The sequence below is a fragment of the Ictidomys tridecemlineatus genome, chromosome 2 (assembly GCF_052094955.1).
Source record: "Ictidomys tridecemlineatus isolate mIctTri1 chromosome 2, mIctTri1.hap1, whole genome shotgun sequence".
Classification (NCBI taxonomy): Eukaryota; Metazoa; Chordata; class Mammalia; order Rodentia; family Sciuridae; genus Ictidomys; species Ictidomys tridecemlineatus.
The window spans coordinates 28308286-28329473 of record NC_135478.1 but is presented as its reverse complement, the minus strand read 5'-3'; the positions used below and the strand labels follow the sequence as shown (position 1 = coordinate 28329473).

At 43.2% G+C, this 21188-nt stretch overlaps 1 protein-coding gene across 3 annotated transcripts in view; it reads right to left on the bottom strand.

Moving 5' to 3' along the window:
* The window catches only part of Glb1 (galactosidase beta 1), a 92445-nt gene that overhangs the window by 49141 nt on the left and 22116 nt on the right, over window positions 1-21188 (bottom strand). For all 3 annotated transcript variants that reach the window (XM_005317325.5, XM_040289914.2, XM_078038222.1), the window contains exons 2-9: window positions 18968-19137; window positions 17142-17292; window positions 16583-16643; window positions 14786-14880; window positions 7730-7910; window positions 3953-4011; window positions 1669-1790; window positions 1540-1580 (exon numbers count right to left, since the gene is read on the bottom strand). In XM_005317325.5, the coding sequence (XP_005317382.2) occupies window positions 1540-1580; window positions 1669-1790; window positions 3953-4011; window positions 7730-7910; window positions 14786-14880; window positions 16583-16643; window positions 17142-17292; window positions 18968-19137 (880 nt within the window). The remainder of the gene's footprint in view (window positions 1-1539; window positions 1581-1668; window positions 1791-3952; window positions 4012-7729; window positions 7911-14785; window positions 14881-16582; window positions 16644-17141; window positions 17293-18967; window positions 19138-21188) is intronic.

Sequence of the window (21188 nt, the reverse complement as noted above, 5' to 3'; positions counted from 1 at the left end):
CTTCTATTGCTTATACCAGAGGAGGGGCAGGAGAAAGGATTAGGGGCAGCTTTTTCTGTTCTAATGACAGTTTTAATATTGTTCAAGTTTCTTTGCTAAGAAGAATGCATTAAGAATGGCACATTTTCAAAAACTGTCAAGAACTGTAAAGTTGTGCCAAAAAAACAAAACAAAACAAAACAAAAACAAACAAACAAACACTATTCCTGGACAGGCTGAATTCCATCAATGGCAGCAGGAGGAAAGGGAAGGTGTCAGAATTTTAACTGTTTCTAACCAGAAGATAGACACATGGAGATTTTTTAAAAATACCAATGACCAACCTGGCATACTATCATCTTTTAAGCAGTGACCTTTGAGGATTTTTTTCTTTTTTCAGTACTGGGATTGAACTCAGGGATTCACACATATTAGAAAAGTATTCTTTGTTGAAGCTACATCCCTAGCATTTTATTATTTTGAGATAGGGTTTCACTAATTTGTCCAGTATGCCCTTGAACTTGTGATCCTCCCGCCTCAGCCTCCTGAGGAGCTGGAATTATAGGTAAGTGCTATAATGCCTGGCTGGTGGTTGAATTTTATAAGCATTTCTTAGCTCTAACAATAGAAATGAAACTGACAATGCTATAAGCAATTTCTTCCAGCTCATCCCACCTTGCAAAACAGCAGTTCCAAGGAAAAACTCTATTAAGTGCTGATAGTATTCAATTTCAGATCCTGAGGGATATAGGCTTAAGCTAAGCCTCCAAAATACAATGGTCAAGCATCTTCAATGATCCAGAGAGAAAAATGCAGATGAAGAGAAAGGTGAGGAATAAAGTTTAAATATATATGTAAATATATATGTGTGTGTACACACACACACACACACACACACACACATAAAGTACAGCACAATTTGTCTTTGCAAAAGTTAATGATGATGCAGAGAAACGTGTCATCATTTTTACTACCTAAATAAATAGCCTGGGACTTATGCCTCTTTGCCCAGCCTAAATGCTTATATAACATTGTAAATTTTAGCTTGGCACAGTTCTACACACCTGTAATTCCAGTTACTCAGGAGGCTGAAGCAGGAGGATCACAAGTTTGAAGCCAGCTTGGGCAATTTAGCGAGACCTTGTCTCAAAATAAAATAAAAAAAAATGAAAAGGGCTAGGAAATACAATGCTCCAGGTTTAATCCTTAATACTGCAAAATTTTAAAAATTAAAATTAAAAACTGAATTTTTACAGTATGTGAATTATATCTCAATTAAAAAAATTGCTAAGAATGAAAAAAGACCACAGCAGAATATATGAACAAATATTCTATAGTCAGAGACTACAACTAAAGCCTGCCCAGCTGGTTTAAAACAATAAGGCTTTTAAAATAAGCAAGTTATGTCCCTTAAAAATTTTTAAAAGAAAAATGGTTATATAGGTTCATCCAAATGTTAGAAAATTTAGAAAAAAAAAACCCAAAAAACTGTCCATAGGCATACTCCCCCAAATCAATTATCAGCAACACAGCATAACAAATATGTTAAATGGTTCTTACCATTCCAATAGGCAAAATTGGTTCCACCTATAAACATGTACCTACAAAGAAAAAAAGAGAACACACAATATTTCACTGTGAGCCCACAGCCAGGAGGGTTCCTCCACACCTTGGGCCCTGAATACCTACAAGTTCACATTCGCCCCACGGGCCAGTATTTCATAGAGGGAGGAAGCCAGTACTTCTGTCTTGACTGTGGAGTGAGGCTGACCCCAATGGTCTAACCAGCCAGTGTAGAATTCAGAATTGACCTAAAAAGAGAAAAAGACACGGAGCTCAGGCCAGGCGAATGGCCTTCAAAGGCCGAATTGTCCCTGTAATGTCCCAGCTGCTCCACCGAGGTCCAGTGCAAAGGGGTGTTGATGGGTACCATTTAACCCAGAGCCAACAGCAACACTGCTTGTACTCAGTCCTCAGGTTGTCAACCCAATCTGAGATCTCGTCTTACATAATAAAGTACAGCGAGTCCTCTGTACCCCGTGGGTCCTGCGTCTGTGGACACAATAACTGCAGATCAAAAATGAGAGGGGAAAAAAAAAAACTCCCTCTGTGCTGAACACATGGATTTTTTCTTATTCTCTAAATAATATGGTACAACAACTATTCACATAGCATTTACATTGTATTAGGTATTAGTAAACTCAAGATTACTTAATGTAGGAGGGTATGTGTAGGTCATATGCAAATACTGCCTTCGTCCAGTATGTTGTATAAGTAGCTAAGATGTGAGTATCTGAGGGGGAATCCTAGAACCCATGAACTGTATGTATCCCCCAAAGACATTAAGAAAGAACTGTATTCCTAAAAAGTTTGACCTACATCAATTTTGTTAACCATTCCCCAATTCCACAGTATTAAAAGTTTGGTTGGGCAAAGAATCTGGCAAAATGTTCTTATAAAATAGCTCCAAATTCATCCCTCGTGTGCCTAAAGATATTGAGATCTCAGGTTGACTTTACAATGAGGTAGACTTGTACAAATATTCTAATTAAAAAAATTTTTTTTTTCTTAGTTGTAGTTGGACACAATACCTTTATTTTTAAATTTATTTTTACGTTTTAGTTACCCAGCAACTCACATGTGCGTGGTGAGTGCTCCACCGCTGAGCCACAACCCCAGCCCCACCTTGTACAAATATTCTACAAAGCAGGTCCAAACACTTCACATTTCTCGTAAGCATTACTCTGCCAAGCCCTTGTTCTACAAAGAAATAAAGGATTTTAGATTTTAGGAAATAGCTCCACCCAAAGTCTGTGAATGCAGCCCCTGCACACTCACTAAGCAGGGAGCAGACTCAGAAAAGGCTGTTTTGTAAATAAGGCTTGCACACAGGTGGGGCAGTCTGACCTGTGGCAGAACAGGCACAGGATGTGACCCTGTACACTGAGCTGAGTCAACAATAACAACTACTGTTGAAAAAGGAAGAGCAGAGAGAGAAGGGCTGACACATATGTACACCTGCCTGGTCCTTGCCATCATTTCCTCCTCCTAGCAGTCCCCACAGCATACCATCAAGTCCTACAACTCAAAGTGTGGTCAGCAAACGACATCCTCCATGCTACCAGGACAGTTGTTGGAAATGCAGACTCTCAAGCTCACCCAGACCTAGCAGACTGAACTTACTTTTTTTTTTTTTTTTGGCACCAGAGATTAAACCCAGTGGCACTCAACCACTAAGCCACATCCCCAGCATGTATGTGTGTGTATATATATATATATATTTTTTTGGTAGTTGTAGATGGACAGCTTGCATTTTATTTGTTCATTTTTACGTGGTGCTAAGGATTGAACTCAGTGCCTCACACATGATAGGCAAGTACCCTGCCACTGAGCTACAGTCTCAGTCCCTCCCCAGCCCTTTTTTAATATTTTATTTAGAGACAGGGTCTCACTGAGTTGCTCAGGGCCTCGCTAAGTTGCTGAGGTTGGCTTTGAACTCGAGATCCTCTTGCCAAAGCCTCCAGAGCCGCTGGGATTCAGGCGTGTGCTATCATGTCTGGCTGAACTTTGCTTTTCAATCAGATCCCCAAGTCATTGGTAAACACTTGAAAGGTAGAGAAGTTCTGCAGCAGAGCTTTCAAAAAACACACTAGCTCTGGCCCAGCAACTTGGAGGCTGTACCACCAGGGGCAAGTGACATATGTTCCCCGAGTCTCACTGAAAAAGGAGACGATAGGACCATTTACGGGAATTCCCTTGGCCATTCACGTTAGCTGGCGTTCCCTTCCACTCCAGCGCAGGGCCTCAGTTTCCAAGCACCATTTCTGGCTGTCACCCACAAATCCAGAAGGCTAACACTACAATCCCATCTGCTGCTATCCCTTTCCTACAGCGGCACGACACCCTCCCTCTCGACAGCCGAGATGGAGTTGGTGTGAGATGACAGTCTCCAAACCTCAACCCCGATTCTTACCAAGGGTCCATTGGGCTCCACTTTCCTCTGAGTTTGGAAATCAGCTGTGACGTTTCTGCCTGGAAATAATGAGAGGGAAAAGAAAAGTCAGTCATGGGAATGATAAGGAGTTAAGTAACAAATGCCTTGAGCCTGAGGCCCTGCTGAAGTCTGAATGTTGGTATCCCTCCCAAATTCCTAAGTTGGAATCCAATCTCCAGGATGAAGGTGTTAAGAGGTGGGGCCTGTAGGAAGTGGCTATGTCATGAGTGCACCTCATGAATGGGATTTAGGGCCCTTATGAAAGAGGCTCAAGGGAGAACACAGTATGAAAGTAAGGCTAGCGTGGTGGTGCACACCTGTGATCCCAATGACTCGGGAAGTTGACGCAGGAGATTCTCAAGTTCAAGGCCAAACTTGCAAACTTAGGGAGCCCCTATCTCAAAGTAGTTTTAAAAAAGGGGCTGAGGATATAGTTCAGAGGTAGATCACTTGTCTAGCAATCCCTAGTCCCACCCACCCACCCACCCACACACACACACACACACACACACATATACACAAAAGTGACATCACTAGACACTGAATCAACTTGATCTTGAACTTCCAGCATCCAGAACTATGAGCCATAAATTGCTGTTGTTGATAAATGACCTAGTCTAAGGAATTTTGTTATCACAGCTCAAATTGATGGAGACAGGCCTCCTGCCCTTCTCCACACCCTCATGGGCCTGGAACACTCTCCAAACTGGCTTTAGGCTGGATTCAGATCATCCATTAAGATATGTGGGGGCCAGAGAACATTGCTTCCTCCCTCAGCAGGTCCTGTGGTCTCTCTTGACCACTTGCCTTAGGCCTTCCTTTCACAAGCCTGCCCTCCCCGGGCTTCCACACAGGTCATGGGTGTTTCTCTCTTCCCATGGGCAGCTGGTCGACCTTAGATGCGCCCTAAGGGATGGGCCTGCCCTGAAGACACTTCCTTGGAAGCCTCCTCAGCACCACACACATAACAGTGCCACGAATACTTGCCAGCTAATTAATAAGTCACGCGGGGGGGGGGGGATGTGGGGTGCTTTTGCTGTGTTTCTCCCCAAACAATGAAGCACACCCTGAATCCTCATGTGCACATAGTCAGCCCTTCTGAACCACTTGCTCTCGATTTCTCTTTTTGAAATATCCCAGTAGGATGCCTAAAAGTTGTCTCGTCTTCTGGGTCTTCTACATTCCTTCCTCTTCTAAAAAGAGGATTTTTCCACAGAGAGGTAACGGGCTGCCTCACGTCTGGCTAAGAGCGACAATGTCCACTGTCCACACCATCAGGAGCAGGTGCCAGCCCGCCTGACACTTTGTGATCCACATCCATGGAAGGTATCCCACCCAGTGTGGAGGCGAGGCCATTGAGACCCTTTTAATAACTGCTTGCTCTCAGCTGGGCCTTTGGTGCCGAGCAAGAAAGAACAGAACCTCACTGGCTGTATTTCTCACTGTGAAGCATGGGGGTGGCATTCAGATCTTTCAGTACTGTCCTCAGGAGCCTCCTCCTGAGATCCAGCCACCACTGTCACTGGTCAGTACCCTTTCTCCCACACAAGTGAACGGAACTAGCATAAGTCAGGCCGGGGGGCCACCTGTCCCAGCACCCCTGCTTTGCAGTGGCCTGTTCTTCATCCCTCATGGGTACAATCAGTCACTTCACTGACAAAAACCTGCTTATAACAGACTCATAACACTCTTCAATTTGTTCCTTCTGACAGAAAAATACTGTGCTTTTTTTCATGACTGTGATGGGCGGGCAGGGTGCCAGTGTGGGAGGAGACCAGCATGCCTCTTCCTCTTCAGCTCTTTGTAGATGAGTTAGTTACTCCATCACCAAACGCTCTGAGCAATAGACCACGTTTCTAGAAATACTCAGTTGACTTCAGGTCCGTTCTTTTCATCTCCTTTTTGGTAACATAGAAGAACCTTTTTCAACATACAATTTCAGTCAAACTTCCACCACTTCAGACTCCTGTGGGTCCCTCTCAAGGGAGGACAACCATTAGCTATGCCATGTGTTTGAAGTGGCTTCTACATTAGGGGAAGAGCAGCAGGGTTTTCATGCTTTTTGCAGAGTTGGTCTTTTTTTTTTTTTTGGTAACTTTTTATCTTAAAATAATCTCAGTCTTATAAAAATTGGAAAAATAGACAAAGAACACTTATGTTCTCTTCACTAAGATTTGCCAGTTGTTGGCATGTTACCACATTTATTGATCAGTTTCTCCTTCTATATAATATACACGATTTTTTTTTTGAGCCATGTTAGAATAAGTTACAGACAGGATGGCCCTTTGTCCCTAAATATTTCAATGTGTGTTCCCTAAGCACAAGGAGTACTTTTTTTTCCCCTCTTTGGTACTGGGGATTGAACCCAGGGGTGCTTTACCACTGAGCTACATCCCCAGCCCTTTTTTATTTTGAGATAGGGTCTAAGTTGCTCAGGGAATTGCTAAGTTTCCGAGGCTGGCTTTGAACTTGTAATCCTCTTGCCTCAACATCCCAAGCCACTGAGATGACAGGCAATGTACCACCACACCGGGCAACAAGGGCATTCTCTAAAAGCACAATACCATTATAAAAATCAGAACGTTAACAATCACAGTACTATAATCTTCAAACTTTACTCAAAATTGTAACTGTCTTAGTAATATCCTGTGTGGTGGGAGGCGGGGTGGAATCCAATCTAGGATCCTGTTCAGAATGACACGCTACATTTAGCGGTTATGTCCTTTATGACAGCTGCTCTCAGTCTAAGTGAAGACTCCCTGACATTTCTTAAAGCCAGAAGCCTCCTAGTCACACTACCCACCCATTCAGAAATTTCATTAGCTAAACCTCTGCAGCTTACACGTGAGTCTGCCAAGACACTTTCTGAAGCATCTGGCAGACGCCTCTGGGCCTCACAGCTCAGAGTCATGAGTTATGCAGAACGATAACAGAAGTGTCGCAAAGTTTCCTGCACAGAAGGGCTGACAGGCCTTCGACACCAGCCAGTGGCTGACTTTAAATTGTGCTCAGGCTACAACACAGCACAAGTCTGACAAGGTGGGGGGACAGGGGAAGCAGATGAGGGCAGCAGAGTCTGCCCCAGACACAGCCTTCCAGGGTAGGACATCTCACAGTTGTAACTACTTGCCCGCATCCTGACCCCACTCCAGGGTCTAGCTCTACAAGTGCTGAAAATGAAGCTAGCCTGGAAATTCTTGTCCTACGGGCTTAAATAAGTCAATCCTCTGCAACAGAGGGGTGCGATTATTCTTTTACTTTCTACTTAATGCTACAGTTGATCTTAAATGTCCACCAGAGGCCCTTATGCTAAAATGCTTGGTTCCCAGCCTGATGCTGTTGGGAGGTGGTGGAACCTTTAAGGGGTGGAGCCTACTGGGAGGTTTTAGGTCATTGGGGGTACTGCTCTTAAAGACAATGTGGGGCCCTGGTCTTTTGATCTTTCTCTTTAGATTCGCAGCCATAAAGTGAACAGAACTTCTCCACCATGTACTCCCACCATGACATACTACACTGCCACAGGCCTAAAAACAATAGGACCAGCAGAAACCTCTAAAACCGTAAGCCAAAACAAAATTTTCCTCTTTTTATTATCTCAGGTGTTTTGTTACAGTAACAGAAAGCTGACAAGCACACTTGATAAGGGAAAATTTAAGAAAATTCATTCAATCTGCCCATGCCATATAAAATAGCTGCTGCCCATACTGAGCAAAGAGCTGATTTTAAGCTATGTTTTCTGTTTTTACAAATACCAACCTGTTCCAAAGTCCACTGTGGCATAGAGGCCCTGCAGGGTTCCGCACTTCAGGTAGCTTTTTTGAGCCCCATCAGTGGTGAACAGAAGCACATTGTCACCCAGATGGTGGCGGAAGCGCTTCTGCAGGAAACGCATGTAGTTAAAATCACAGGCAAAGTAGGAGCCATATTCATTTTCAACCTGCAAATTTAAAAAGAAGGAAAAATTAGGAGATGCCAATATAGCCACTCTAATGCAAGCTTTGGTTTAAGGAATATATCTAAGCATCTGCCGAGATGGCATGGCTTAATGACTATCAGAAAAATGTCCTTTCCTCAGTTGTCAAACCAACTTTTCCAAAAAGCCATTCAGCATACAAAGCAAAGCTATTTTCTACTAACCCTCCTCCACTATCTATATAAAATAATAACAGCAAATTGGTTTATGAATTGTAGTGGTATTATCTCATAGAATAGATACTTTAAGCATTACATAGAAATGCCTTCCAGTGATAGAAATATTAGGCAATGGAGAAAAATGGAAAAAAAAATTTAAATGATCTGCTAATTCAATGATCCACAGATAACCACTGTAAGCATTTTAGAATTTAGCCTTCCAGATTTATAAACACAACACAAATATCTTCTTTCCTCAAAACTGGAGAAAGTTTTTGAATAGGACAAAGTTTTAGAAAGGACCAATGCTGGATATAGATGCCCCATAGTTTATCCCATATCCTCAGGTTGAACCTCGAGGGTATTCTGGTTTTGTGCTTCATGACCAGTACTTGTTTTATGCTCAGTAACTTCAGTGGTTCTAAACCAGGGGCACTTCTGCCCTCTTCCGGGGGGGACATTTGGCAATGTCTGGAAACATTTTGGGTTGTCACAACAGGGAAGTGGGTGGTGCTAGTGGCATCCAGTAGCTAATGGCTCAACACCTTTCAGGGCACAGAGGAGACCCACAACACAGCATTATCAGGTGCAAAATGGAGATATTGCTGAAGCATGTATTCCCAGTGAGGAAGAGAGCATCCCCACCCAGGGAGTGAAAATTGATTCTTATGAGATTAAAAAAAAGTTTTATTCGCTGGGTGTGATGGCACACGCCTGTAATCCCAGCAGCTCAGGAGGCTGAAGCCGGAGGATTGAGAGTTCAAAGCCAGCCTCAGTAATCTAGCAAGGCCCTTAGCAACTCAGTGAGACCCTGTCTCAAAATACAAAAAAAAAAAAAAAAAAAAGAGCTGGAGTCAAGTGCTCCCGAGTTCAATGCCAAGTATCAAAAAAAAAAAAAAAAATCTTATTCTCTTTACACAGATGTACTTACAGTACATGAACAGATATATAATATCCCAGGTATTAAAATTTCTTGTGGGGGACCAATTAGAAAAAAAAATGTCTAAAAAGGTTCCTTATGGGGCAATGGGAAAAAAAAAGATTAAAAACCCTGACTCTTGAACAATAAGATGAATGGATTTCATGTTGAGTGAAAAATGCACAACAATGAAAAATCCATTTTGGGGGCTGGGGCTCAGTGGCAGAGCACTTCCCAGCATGTGTGAAGACACTGGGTTTGATCCTCAGCACCACATAAAAATAAAAATAAAGGTATTGTGTCCGTATACCATTAAAAATATTTTTTAAAAATCCATACTGGACAATCTCCCTTATAGAAGAGTCAAAAACCAGACAATTAAGTTTGAGTACACACATAGGTGGTAAAAGTACATAAAGAAAAGATAGATATTGACGGCATCAAAGCCAGGGCAGTTGGGAAGGGAACAGCACCTGGGGAGCTGCTGGGGTGTTGCTAGGGTGTCGTTTCCCATCCTTGGCTGGTAGTTATGGGGGTGCCCACATTATGATACTGCACATTTATGTATATATGTTGCATTCCATAATTTATGAAAGTTCAGAAAAACTATCCAACCCCAAAATTTCAACCTGCACAAAAATACAGAACAGATCTTTATAATAGTTTTTTTTTTTTTTAATTTGTAGGTGTAACTATGAATTGAACCTATGGTGCTTTACTACTAGCCCTTTTTGTTTTATTGTAGTTTTAGATGGACAATATGCCTTTATTTTTTTATACAGTCCTGAAGATCAGACCCAGTGCCTTACACACGCTACACTAAGCTATAGCCCCAGCTCCCCCCAACCTTTTTTTTTTTTTTTTTTTTAAGACAGGGTCTTACTAAGTTATAAGACTGGCCTCAAATTTTCCATCCTCCTGCCTCAGTCTCCCAAGTCACTGGGCTGGGATTCTGGCATGTGCCACTGCATCCAGTGAAAACATTGCTTTTAAACATAAGCATGAGAAACCGAGTACGCAGAGAAGAGGTGTCCAGCCTGAGGGTAGCTGGGCGAGTTAGTTAAGGAAGCGTCCCTGCAGGTGCTATGGAAGGAAAAGCATCTAGCTGGGGAAAAGGAATGGATAGAAGGGATTCCAAACCACCAGTAGCCTGAAGAGGCCCAGGGCAGAGTTGAAGAGCCATGAAGATGAACTAAATGCTGTTATTACAGTTTGGATTTAAAACATCTCTCCAAAGCCCAGAAGTTAAAGGCTTGGTCACCAGCCTATGATGCCAGTGGGAGAAGTTAGGTCATTAGGGCATGCCCTTGGAGGAGATGCTGGACCCCTGACCCCTTCCTCTCTCTTGTGCTTTCTTGCTACCAGGAGGCATAGAGGCCACCTCTTCCACGTGCTCCCACCTTGAGATTCTGTGCCACCACAGGCTCAAAGCAACAGGACCCGTGGACTGAATAAAACCTCTGAATGAGTCAAAGTAATCCTTTCCTCCTTATAAGCCGATTTTCTCAGGTGCTCTGTTCATTTTGATAGAAACCTGACTAATGAAGCCACCAGCATTATCAGCACAGGCCCCCTCCTGGATGGTTTCCTGCAGGACCATTTTCTCAGAGAGGAGCCCTCTGGCAAGTCATTCCTATTATGAGTTCAAGAAGCAAAACAGACTCCAGCAAGCATGCCCAATACCAAGATCTTTGCTGGTCAAAAAGCCATCTGGAAGGAGGAGGTATTTGGAGGAGAAAAATCTTTTTGAAATAATCGAGTCCAGTGTTAAGAAAAGCTTTGCAAATACTGGCAAGGTTCTTTGTTCCTCATTTTCTGTCTTTCTGCTCTTTTAATAAGAGCTATTGAAGTGACTGTGTCTGTCTCCCTTTATGATTAGGCTACTACTCAAATGACTGGCTCCCTTTAGGATTCAGAAGTTCACAGCTAAATTTAAGGGTCAGCTCTAGCAATTAAGTCAGCTTAGAGTTTCTTCATGTATGTTCTCAGCTGCATAGCTCCCAATGTTGGTTTTCTTCCCCCAAAATCTCACTTTTTCAAGTCTTATTCAATGATTACCATTGCACTATGTATCTCAAAATAAACAGATTTGTAGTAAATGCATATACATGATTTTTTGGGGGGAGTCCTGGGTATTGAAACCAGGGACTCCTACATGTTAAGCACATGCTCTATTAGTGAGCTGTACCCCAAATTCCTGGGTAGTTTTTTTTTTGGGGGGTGGGGAGGGGTAGAGAGAGACAGAGGGGGATGGAGGGAAATGAGGAGGGATAAGTACATTTGCAAAACAGCATAGGGTCATGGTTAGAGGCCCAATTGTCCACATGCAAATCTGAGCTCTACCACTTCCTATCCATGGGACTCCACCTGCAAAATGTCCTCATTTGTAAGAGATTGACCATGCCTATCTCACTGGGTTATTAGGAGGAAAGTTGATGCATGATGTTGTAGTACCTGGCATCTACCAAGTGCTTGAAAAGCTAGCAAGTAAGACCATACTGGAGCTCTATACTGTTGCCAGTTAGAGAAAAATAAACAGAGGCATGGGAAGGCTGGGGTAAGGGTAGGGGAAACACAAATGGAAAAAGGGTTGCAAGACCCACAGAAAAAGTCAGAGATTCAAAGGAATGCTGCTTTTTCTAGAGCAGAGGTCAGCCAACTTTTTCAATAAAGGGCAGAGGGTAAATAATTTAGGCTTTGGGACTCTATGGGTTTCCTCAGCTAAGTAGCTGTGCTACTGTAGTTCCAAAACAGCCCCAAGTGTGGCCGTGTTCCAATATACTCTGGTAAGAACAGGTGGCAGGTTAGTTTTGGCCCATGGGCCACAGTTTGCAAGTCTTCTTTCTACAGTAATTAGGAATTAGTTATACTCATCCAGTATTGCACACAAAGACTTCTAAAGTTGTTGCTCTTTGAAAACAATAGACATAAACAGGCCTGAGACGTCATGATGGATACCTCATTAACTGGATGAAGTCAAGTTTCAGGGTAAAACTCCTAAATTATTTTCACCTTGAATGTTTTCGGTAGATGTTTATCTTTGGCTTGTTTTAGGTACAAACTGAGATGAACATCCGTGTGTGCCAACCAACCCAGTGGCACTGGCTTTGCAAATTCCCTCCAGAAGAGGAACATTTGCAGATCTGGCTGAATCATAAGGGCATATCAAAGCTGAATCATAAGGGCAAGCCTGGTTTTCTACATCTGGAAAACACCAGCAGTAAAGACCCCACATGGCCTCAGCAGGACGGAAGCATTCCAAACGACCTCATTTTGACCTTAGCTACTGCAAAGTTTCCAGGGTCTCCTCAAAACTCCCTGGGAACGCAGAGGAAGCACCAACCTTATGAAGTGAGTAAATCCATTCTTTTCTACCTCTTGACCTAAAGAAATCAGCTCTTGCAGAAACCTCTACTCACAGAAACACCAATCAATCATCCAGGTCTTTCCTATCCAACCTATCCACCTCTAGTCAGTTCTAGAACCATCTTGTGGGTCTGGGATATGTTCATAAACTCATGTGACCTCATGGCTGCCAGGCCGACACATGCTGAGTTGAGGAGACTAGAAAAACAACTGTTCAGAGATGAAACAGGATGAACTGCCACATGTTCTTCCCAGCAGGAGGCATTAACCAAAGGATCTGAGAGTCCTCCTGAAGCCAAGTCAGTCAAGTAGAACAGCTTCTGGATAGAGGGAGACAGGCACCAGCCTCAAGACATTAAGTGGAGCCAGGCATGGTGGTGCATGCTTATAATCCCAATGACTTGGGAGGCTCAGGCAGAAGGATCACAAGCTTGAGGTCAGCCTCAGCAACTTTGCAAGGCTCTGTCTCAAAAAAATTAAAAGTGCTTGGGGATTATAGCTTAGTGGTAAAGGGCCCCTGGGCTCAATCCTTGGTTTAAAAAAGAAAAAAATTTTTTTTTTAAAAAAAAGATCAAGTGGGGCAACCATGAAAGGTGATTCACAAAGAACTTCTATTGATACGAAAAAATGCTTTTGACGTAAGAATGAAGTGGGAAAAGCCACACAGGAAGTTGGTCATACAGCATCAACTTACTCTGTAAAAAGAAAAAAAAAATAAGTGTGTGTGTGTGTGTGGTGGGGGGGAATATGGTAAAATATTCATATCCAAGGAAATTCCCAAAAATGTGAAGTGCTTTCTTCTGTTCCTGAGGTTTAAGGAACAGTTGTCTTTTCTCTTTCTGGTATTCTTCTGTACTTGTCAATTTAGTAACCAAGGGGCAAAAATGATGGTGGAGTGGAGGAGGGGAATTCAAGCAGGTAGAGATGAGGGGGGAAAGAAGGGCAGAGTCACCTAGGGTCAAATTAAAGTCATCTGAGGTCACTGGGATGGACACAAGGAACAATATGTCCCCAAGACAGTCAACTTTGCTTTCTTCCGCAGAGCTAGTACTCGATTCCATTTTGGGAGGCATTTCCACAACCAAAAAGTGCAGAAATGGAAAGTGATTCAAGGAGAAGCAGAGACTGAAAAATGGTAGCAGCTAAAAGGAGGGTTTTCACCCGAGATGAGGGAAAAAGGAAGAAAACCCAGCTGTGCAGAGCAAAGGTTGATCAAGTTTCAGACTTACTGTCTCCACACAGGAAGATGCCGCTCTCTCTCTCGGCTTAACCAGTACAGACTCCAGATGAATAAAAGATAAGGGGCATCCTGGGGCTACGTGCACATTGCTCTGTGACAGCCACCTGGCCTGCACGAGAGGACATCTCCTTCCCTTATGCAGTTGCCTAGTGGCCACCTGACCCGCTCAGCCCTCTCAAGAACTCATTCCACCTACACCTGAGGGACAAGGGAGAGCATGCTCCCTCCTCTAACCAGTCCCTACAACCTGTCCCCAGCACCGTTTGTCAAAAAGAAATCTGGCCCACACTCCCTTAGGGATTGCCACACTGCGTTCCTTTGATGTTCCAAGATGCAGTTTTACATCACCCTATTCATTTCAATAGAAACAACCCTTGTAAATGGCCAACAAACGTGGTCTGACATTTCACCTAAGTGATTTCGCAAACACAAAAAATTGTTCCAGGTCAAGTGTCCCCGATTTTTCATATGGAAAATATGTGCCACAGGATGGATCCCACGGTGTTCTTAGTGTTTGCAGAACTAAGAACACAAGGAGAGAGAGTGGGATCAGGAAGCTGGAGAGAAAACACGATGGCCCCTATCACACCCTCTTTCTATTCCAGGAATAAACTGATGGCCTTAGCAGGGCAGACTCCAAAGCATTTCAGTTCCTGCAGCATTCCTGCATCCAGGAGATATTGCACGAGAGAAAGACACAGGCTAGGAGATCAGCAGAAATAGGGTGCAATCTGGATTCTGCCACCAGCCGACTCCACCTTTCTGAACTTGTTCATTTCAAAGGCGGTGACTAGAAGAACCGCACAGCATTTTTAGGGCATCCAGCACAGAACACGGGCATTAAAAAATGGTAATGTGAGAGCCAGGCAGGGGCATATGTGCCTGTAGTCTGTAGGCTACTTGGGAAGCTGAGGCAGGAGGATCACTTGAGCCCAGGAGATCAGGGCCACCTGGGCAACAGAGAGAGACTTATTCTTTTGGGGGGGAAAATGCCAATGCCTTCCCTCAATGCAGATAAAGTCACTATCATCTGTGGCATTACCCCTCAGAATAACAGAACGCTGAGGCTCATGTCTGCATCAGTCCTATCACTGATATAAGGCAGATGGATGAAGACCTGCCCTGACCCTGCCTCCATACTCAGTTCCACGGTTACCTGCACTGTTATAATCGGCCCTCCATTCTGATAGAGCAGAGGTCTCATCTTGGGTAGAAGGACTCCCAACCATTTATCCACAGCCGCCAGGTAATCTGGATAACAAGAGAGGTTTAACACATCACACAGTGTTTAGTTAGAAGAGACATTGATAAGGACTTATGATAGCACTGATCAGGATATAACAAGACCCAACAATTAGCTTCCAAAACGGGATAGCTACTCAGAAGGAAAGTCTGATCAATGTTGTCCTGAAAGCCAGTTTTCCTCAGCTGAGCTCCTTGGTGGACAAGGCTTAGTATGCCTGGTGTCCGTCCTCACCAAGGGCCCTGGGAGGTATCCAGGAAAGGTTTATGAACAAATGGAAGAGTGACTGAAGGCCATGTTCCCACCTCAATCACAGTAAGGCTTTTTTTTCTTTTTAAAATAAAATTATATAATTAAATTTAAAATAAATTATATATTTACATTGTCAAAAGGAGATTATAAAAGCCTATACTTTAAAAATGTGTCACAGGGGCTGGGGTTGGTAGCTCAGTGGTAGAGCACTCTCCTAGCATGTGTGAGGTACTGGCTGGGTTCGATCCTCAGCACCCCATAAAAAGTAAAGGTATAGTGTCCATCTACAATGAAAACTAATTTTTTTTAAATGTGTCATGAAGATCAATGAGAAATACATGTGGAAATTAATGATACATTAAGAGTGCAAAACAGAGGAGTGAGCCAGGCATGGTGGCCCATGCCTGTAATCCCAACTATTCAAGAGGCTGAGGCAGGAGAATTTCAAGTTTGAGGCCAGCCTGGGCAACTCGGTGAGATACCCTGCCTCAAAATAAAATTTTAAAAATAGCTGGGGAGGTAGTTGTCTAGCATCTGCAAAGTTCCGAGTTTGATTCTCGGTACCACAAACAACAAAAACGACACAGAAGAGTGATACAGTAAGAGGAAAACACATATACAACATAATATTCTAGCCTTTTGTACACGAGACTTAAGTCAATTTTAGCTCTGGTTATAACAGTATCCCTTACCAACAACATCTTGGTCACCTCCACCATCCCCAGGAGAAATCAGTCTTCTGAAATCAAATGCAGCCACATGGGCTCTTCTGACTATTCAGAGCTTATAATATCTTATGGGTTAAAAAGAAAAAAAGCTCTCATTTACATCTCTCTCTGTAAAAGACAACACTGCAGCTACCAACCAATCTAGCAACACCACCCCAGAAACTCTGCCTGCCATTTTGATTAGGTTGGTGCAATCAGGGGCTGTGTCACATACAAAGCATGTAGGAAGAAAAACAACACTGGAGTCAGCTGGCCAACCCCAAACAGGGCTCAATGTCAATTCTAAGAGTTACCAGTAAGATCTGGTCGAGTTGTCCAAGAAAGTAATTTTTTTTTTTTTTTTTTTTGTACTGGGGATTGAACCCAGGGGTTCTTAACCACTGGGACACATCCCCAGCCCCCCCCCTTTTTGGTGGGTATTTTATTTAGAGACAGGGTCTCACTCAGCTGCTAAGTGCCTCGCTAAGTTGCTGAGGCTGGCTTTGAACTCACGATCTTCCTGCCTCAGCCTCCCGAGTCACTGGGATTACAGGCGTGCACCACCACGCACGGCCAAGAAAGTCTTATTCACTATGTGTTCAATGTCTGATGTAGGACAGTGAACGGCAGTTAATAGACTAAATTTAGAAGTTTTTGTGCAGAAGTAGCTCAGACTTCAAGACACTTGACTCTTTCAATATCAATTATCTGTCGTTCATAAATTCTCTCAAAATGTCTCTTCCCAACTTACCTGGGTCAGAAGATCGAAGAACAATAGATTCTTTCTCTAATAACCAAGCAGGTAATCCCCCCTAGGACAGGAAACAAAAAAAAAAAACAAAAAAGTATTTCATGAAAGGAGCTTAGAGAAGAAAGAAATTACTATTAGAAGACATGGAAAAGAAATGCTTCAGGAGAAGGAATAATTTTTTGGTTTATAATCTTTCAGGGAAAATGGAGCATAGTAAAATTATAATCATTTTGTTTTAATGCAACGTGTTGAGAATCAAGGCTCTTTTTATACAATTATTCCACTGAACATCACAACTATTGAGGTAGACAAAGCAGATACCACTAGCCACTTTTGACAGATGAGAAAACTGAATTATGTGATTGAACCACCAAAAGAACCATGCTCTGATCCTGACCTGTTCCTTTCCTTCTATAGTAACAGGTCCCTATGCTGGGTATAGTCACAGGCCCCGTGTTATCTGGAATTACAATCTTATTTAAACTGCTTCAATTCAATTTGCCAGACCTGCTGCCTGCCAGCCTTCCAGGCAGGCAGAGCCCAGTCTAGCCACACTCACCATGTCCCACTCTGCACAGATGTAGGGCCCAGGCCTCAGGATGACAAGCAGTCCCAGCTCATGAGCCAGCCGAATGAAATATTCCACATCATGGTCCTCAGAAAACCGGTACTGTCCTGGCTGGGGCTCATGAAAGTTCCAGGGCACATACCTGCCAAGACACACACAGCCTGTTCCTGGACAGTTGGCAGTCACGGAGGAGGAGGGGTAGGAGAAGGGGGCATTCTTGGGACAAGAGAGGGAAGGGAAGAGGCCTGGTTAGGGAAGAGTTTTCATAGCAGCTACCCAAGCTAATCAGACTTAGTGGGTACATCTGTAAGTTCCTGACCCACAAAGAAGGTCCATTCCCATGTAATGCTTGACTTCAAATAGATGTGAGTGGTAACACAGGAACTTGAAAGTTTATTGAAATCCAGGGCCTTGGGCATGTTAAGCATAGGCTCTACCACTGGGCTATACCCAATGGCCCCCATCAAAACAATCTTTACCAAAAAAATGTATCAAGAAAAAAAAAAAAAAACCTTTCAACACAGTATAAGTTTTAAAAATCAAAATATAAAAAAAATTAATTACATGAACACTCATTCTAGAAAAATTGTATACACCTCTGTAAGGCCTGGAAAATAAAAATATTTGGCTAATATTTTAAGAGGTACCTTTACTTGGTAAAAAAAAATAAACTTTAAGTAGGCAAACCTCCAACACCTACATCTGGACAAAAGATTTTGTCAGGAATTGTATGAGAAGGAATAAAATAACCAAAACAACTCTCAGCTCCCTGGCTACCTACAGCCTGGGATACACAGTTAAATGTGAAACCACCCCGTCCCTTTATAAAAGTCTCTTTGATGACGGTAGCTTATGTCCTTTCCTACAACCCCATGATTTCCGAGTTCCCTGGGACAGATAGCCTTGGTCTGGTCTACCAGAACTTGGTGAAGAAAGTATTAACAGATGAACCTGGGTTCACTCTACCAGTGGCCTTAGACCCAGAAATAATGAATGGGACTCTCCCTAACCATCTCCTCAACCATCTAAAGGTTTCCTCACTGCTCATCTTTGAAAAGTTATCTGCAATCCACATCAGCACTGCAAAACCCAGAGTGGCCAGCCACCCCAACTTTCTTCCCTAGTCACCAGGCAACATCAGATGAAGAGAGATAACAACTGGGGTAATTCTATAGTCTGACCTTATACAATTACTCCAGCAGAATCAAGAAGACAAACTGGTTTCAGGAATCTACCTTAGCCCAAGTTCACTCTGCTAAGAGCTCAGAGAAGCCTTGGCTGCCTACACACACTCATGTTGAAATCCTAGCTGGACCTCTGACCAAAGCTAGGACAGTGGGCAAATTTCAGTTTTACCAGACATAAATGGGAACAGTAATGCCTACCTCAGAGAAAGGGATCACTTGGATCAAGTGCCCTGTACCTGGTAAGTGCCCACTGTTACTTACCTTTGCCTTTTAAAAAAATTTTTACATGTGACAACGGAATGCATTACAATTCTTACTACACATATAGAGCACAATTTTTCATATCTCTGGTTGTATACATAGTATATTACCATCAATTCGTGTCTTCATTATCTTTGCCTTTTTAAGCTGATATTTATTTTACAACTTCTGGTGACACAGTTCAAGGTTGGAAGAAGTGCTTAGTTATCTGAAGAGCCAGGCAAGCTCATGATAAGCCCCTCCCAGGAGGCCACACTACACTGTTTGCCATTTCTGAGCAGTGCAATAGCTGCTCTGGGAAATGCAGTAGCACCTTCTCCAGGTGTGGATGTTCAGTCCCAGGTGAGAGCCAAGCGCCTTCCTACTTACGTCTGGATGGCGTTCAGCCCAGCCATCCTCATCTTCAACAGCCGGTCCTTCCAGTAGAAGCGCGGCACTCTGAAGTAGTGAATGCTTCCAGAGATGTAGCGAAATGGCTTGCCATCCTTGAGGAAGCAGTCCTTCTGGTAGTCGATCTCAAATGTCCTCTTGGTGACATTCTGCAGAGCAAGAACAGGACATTAAAGAATCTCCATTTTCTGCATTTCAGAAGCAGATGCCTTGACAGCGGCAGGTGATTCCCTGTCTATTTAGTTCAAATAATGTGCTGACGGACTTCATGCTTGGTTTCTGGGCTGTCAAACAAACCCCAGGCAAGCCAGGCCCACGGTGTGTGCCCTCAGGGAACAGAATTCTTTAAGGAAGATGCACACGCAGGATTCTACAGGGCTCAGATCCCAGAAGCCAGCCCTGATCAGATATGCGTGACTGGGATTATGTGTCACTGTGCTGTTCAAAGGACTTAGGAACAGATCATGCACACATTTGTGGCTACAATCTGCCCAAGTACTTGAATGAACTCAACATTAATGTCACTGGGATCACTAAGACCTGTTAGAAAATTCTAAGTGTAGGGGCTGGGGTGTGGGTAGCTCAGTAGTGAAGTGCTTGCCCAGCATGCAAGAGGCCCTGGGTTAGATCCCCAGCACCACAAAGGCATCAGGAGAAATTCTAAGTGTAAAACACAGGGTAAACAGCAATGGATTTCAAGCTTGCATCCCTAAAGCCCCATTGTAGCTGTCGCATGGATACCCAGAGTTACCTGGGAAAGTTTTCTCTAATCCTACATCTCCTCCATAATTATTCAGGGTACCACTAGAGGAACTTTAAAGGCAATATTTTTCAAATTGTCTGCTGCAATCCAATTTGTGAGCAATAAACTCAACTTGGGTGTGGATCAGCACCTTTTCAAAATGAGTAGAAAAATGTCAGAGTATATCACACACAGCAAAGTAGGTTACTGGATGAAAAGTTTATCACCTATACACATGTGGAACTACTCCACTGGGTTGCATTGTAAGATTGTGTTTATAGCAACAACAGCCTTTTTTTTTTTTTTTTTTTTTTTTCAGCCACCTCAGGAGCTAAAAGTACCAGGATTTGAAAGAAAAGGCCTCAAAAGGGGCTGTCGGGGAGAGTGGAACACTGCACTCTGGTGGCTAGAAAAGGACTGCAACAGACAGCAGGTACCCACAGAACCCGGGTTGTTAAGAATCCACCTAACGGGTGTCCACTATTGGTAAGATTCCTTGTGCATCTTGAGGCTTTCAAAGGTCACAATACCAGCTTTAATTATAGTAGCACAGTCTGGGGTAGCTATGAGGGTTGTCCTTGAAGGCATATCTGGAAGCCAGTCCTGGGCCTGTACCTGACCCCCACAGGGTACATCCCAGAACCCCCCAAAGCAATCACCATCCCACGATCTCAACCGCCCCTTCCCTAGAGCCCTGGGAAAACAGAAGTGGCACAGACCTGAATGGGATTACAGAGCTGGCACTTTTCCAAAGCCGGATTAGCATACTTTATATCAATAGCATTGGTTACAAACTCTGATGGGTATAAATTGGACAAATCACATTGGCCCAAGTGCTATATAAACCCCTAGGCAGGCACACACTCAAATGGAAACCCCTCTAGGATCCCCTCTGCCCTATAGGAGTTCTGTTTCTATTCACACTTGAATAAATCCTACTCTTACACTCACTCATCCTCGTTTGTAGATTTCATTCTTTGAATTCACAAGAACCCAGAAAGAAGAAACTGGTGGTGAGCTGCTGGGATCTGCTACAACACTGGAGGGCATAGCCCACCACAAAGAGCAGCAACACATTTACAGATTTCAGAGGCTGGCTGTTATGCAGACCCCATCCACCAGCAATGGTGGAGAAACTCAGGTTTCACCAGAACCACATTTAAAAACCAAAAAAAAAAAAAAAAAATGATTGCATGGATGTTAAGGACTGTAAGTTTATAATAGAGGGAAAACATCAATAGTCACATTAGGAGATTGCTAAAGTCCCCAATTATTATTCTGAAAAGTTATACAAAGAAAGCACCTCCCTTTCATGTAAACACTATTTTAGGTTAACCAAAACCTTGACAATGGATGATTCTTCACAGAATTTCAGCTAAGAACGGCAGAAGGAATAAAAGAATGTGAAAATACTCTTAACATTTAGTAAAATGAATTTAAGCTAAACTCTGACAGTCT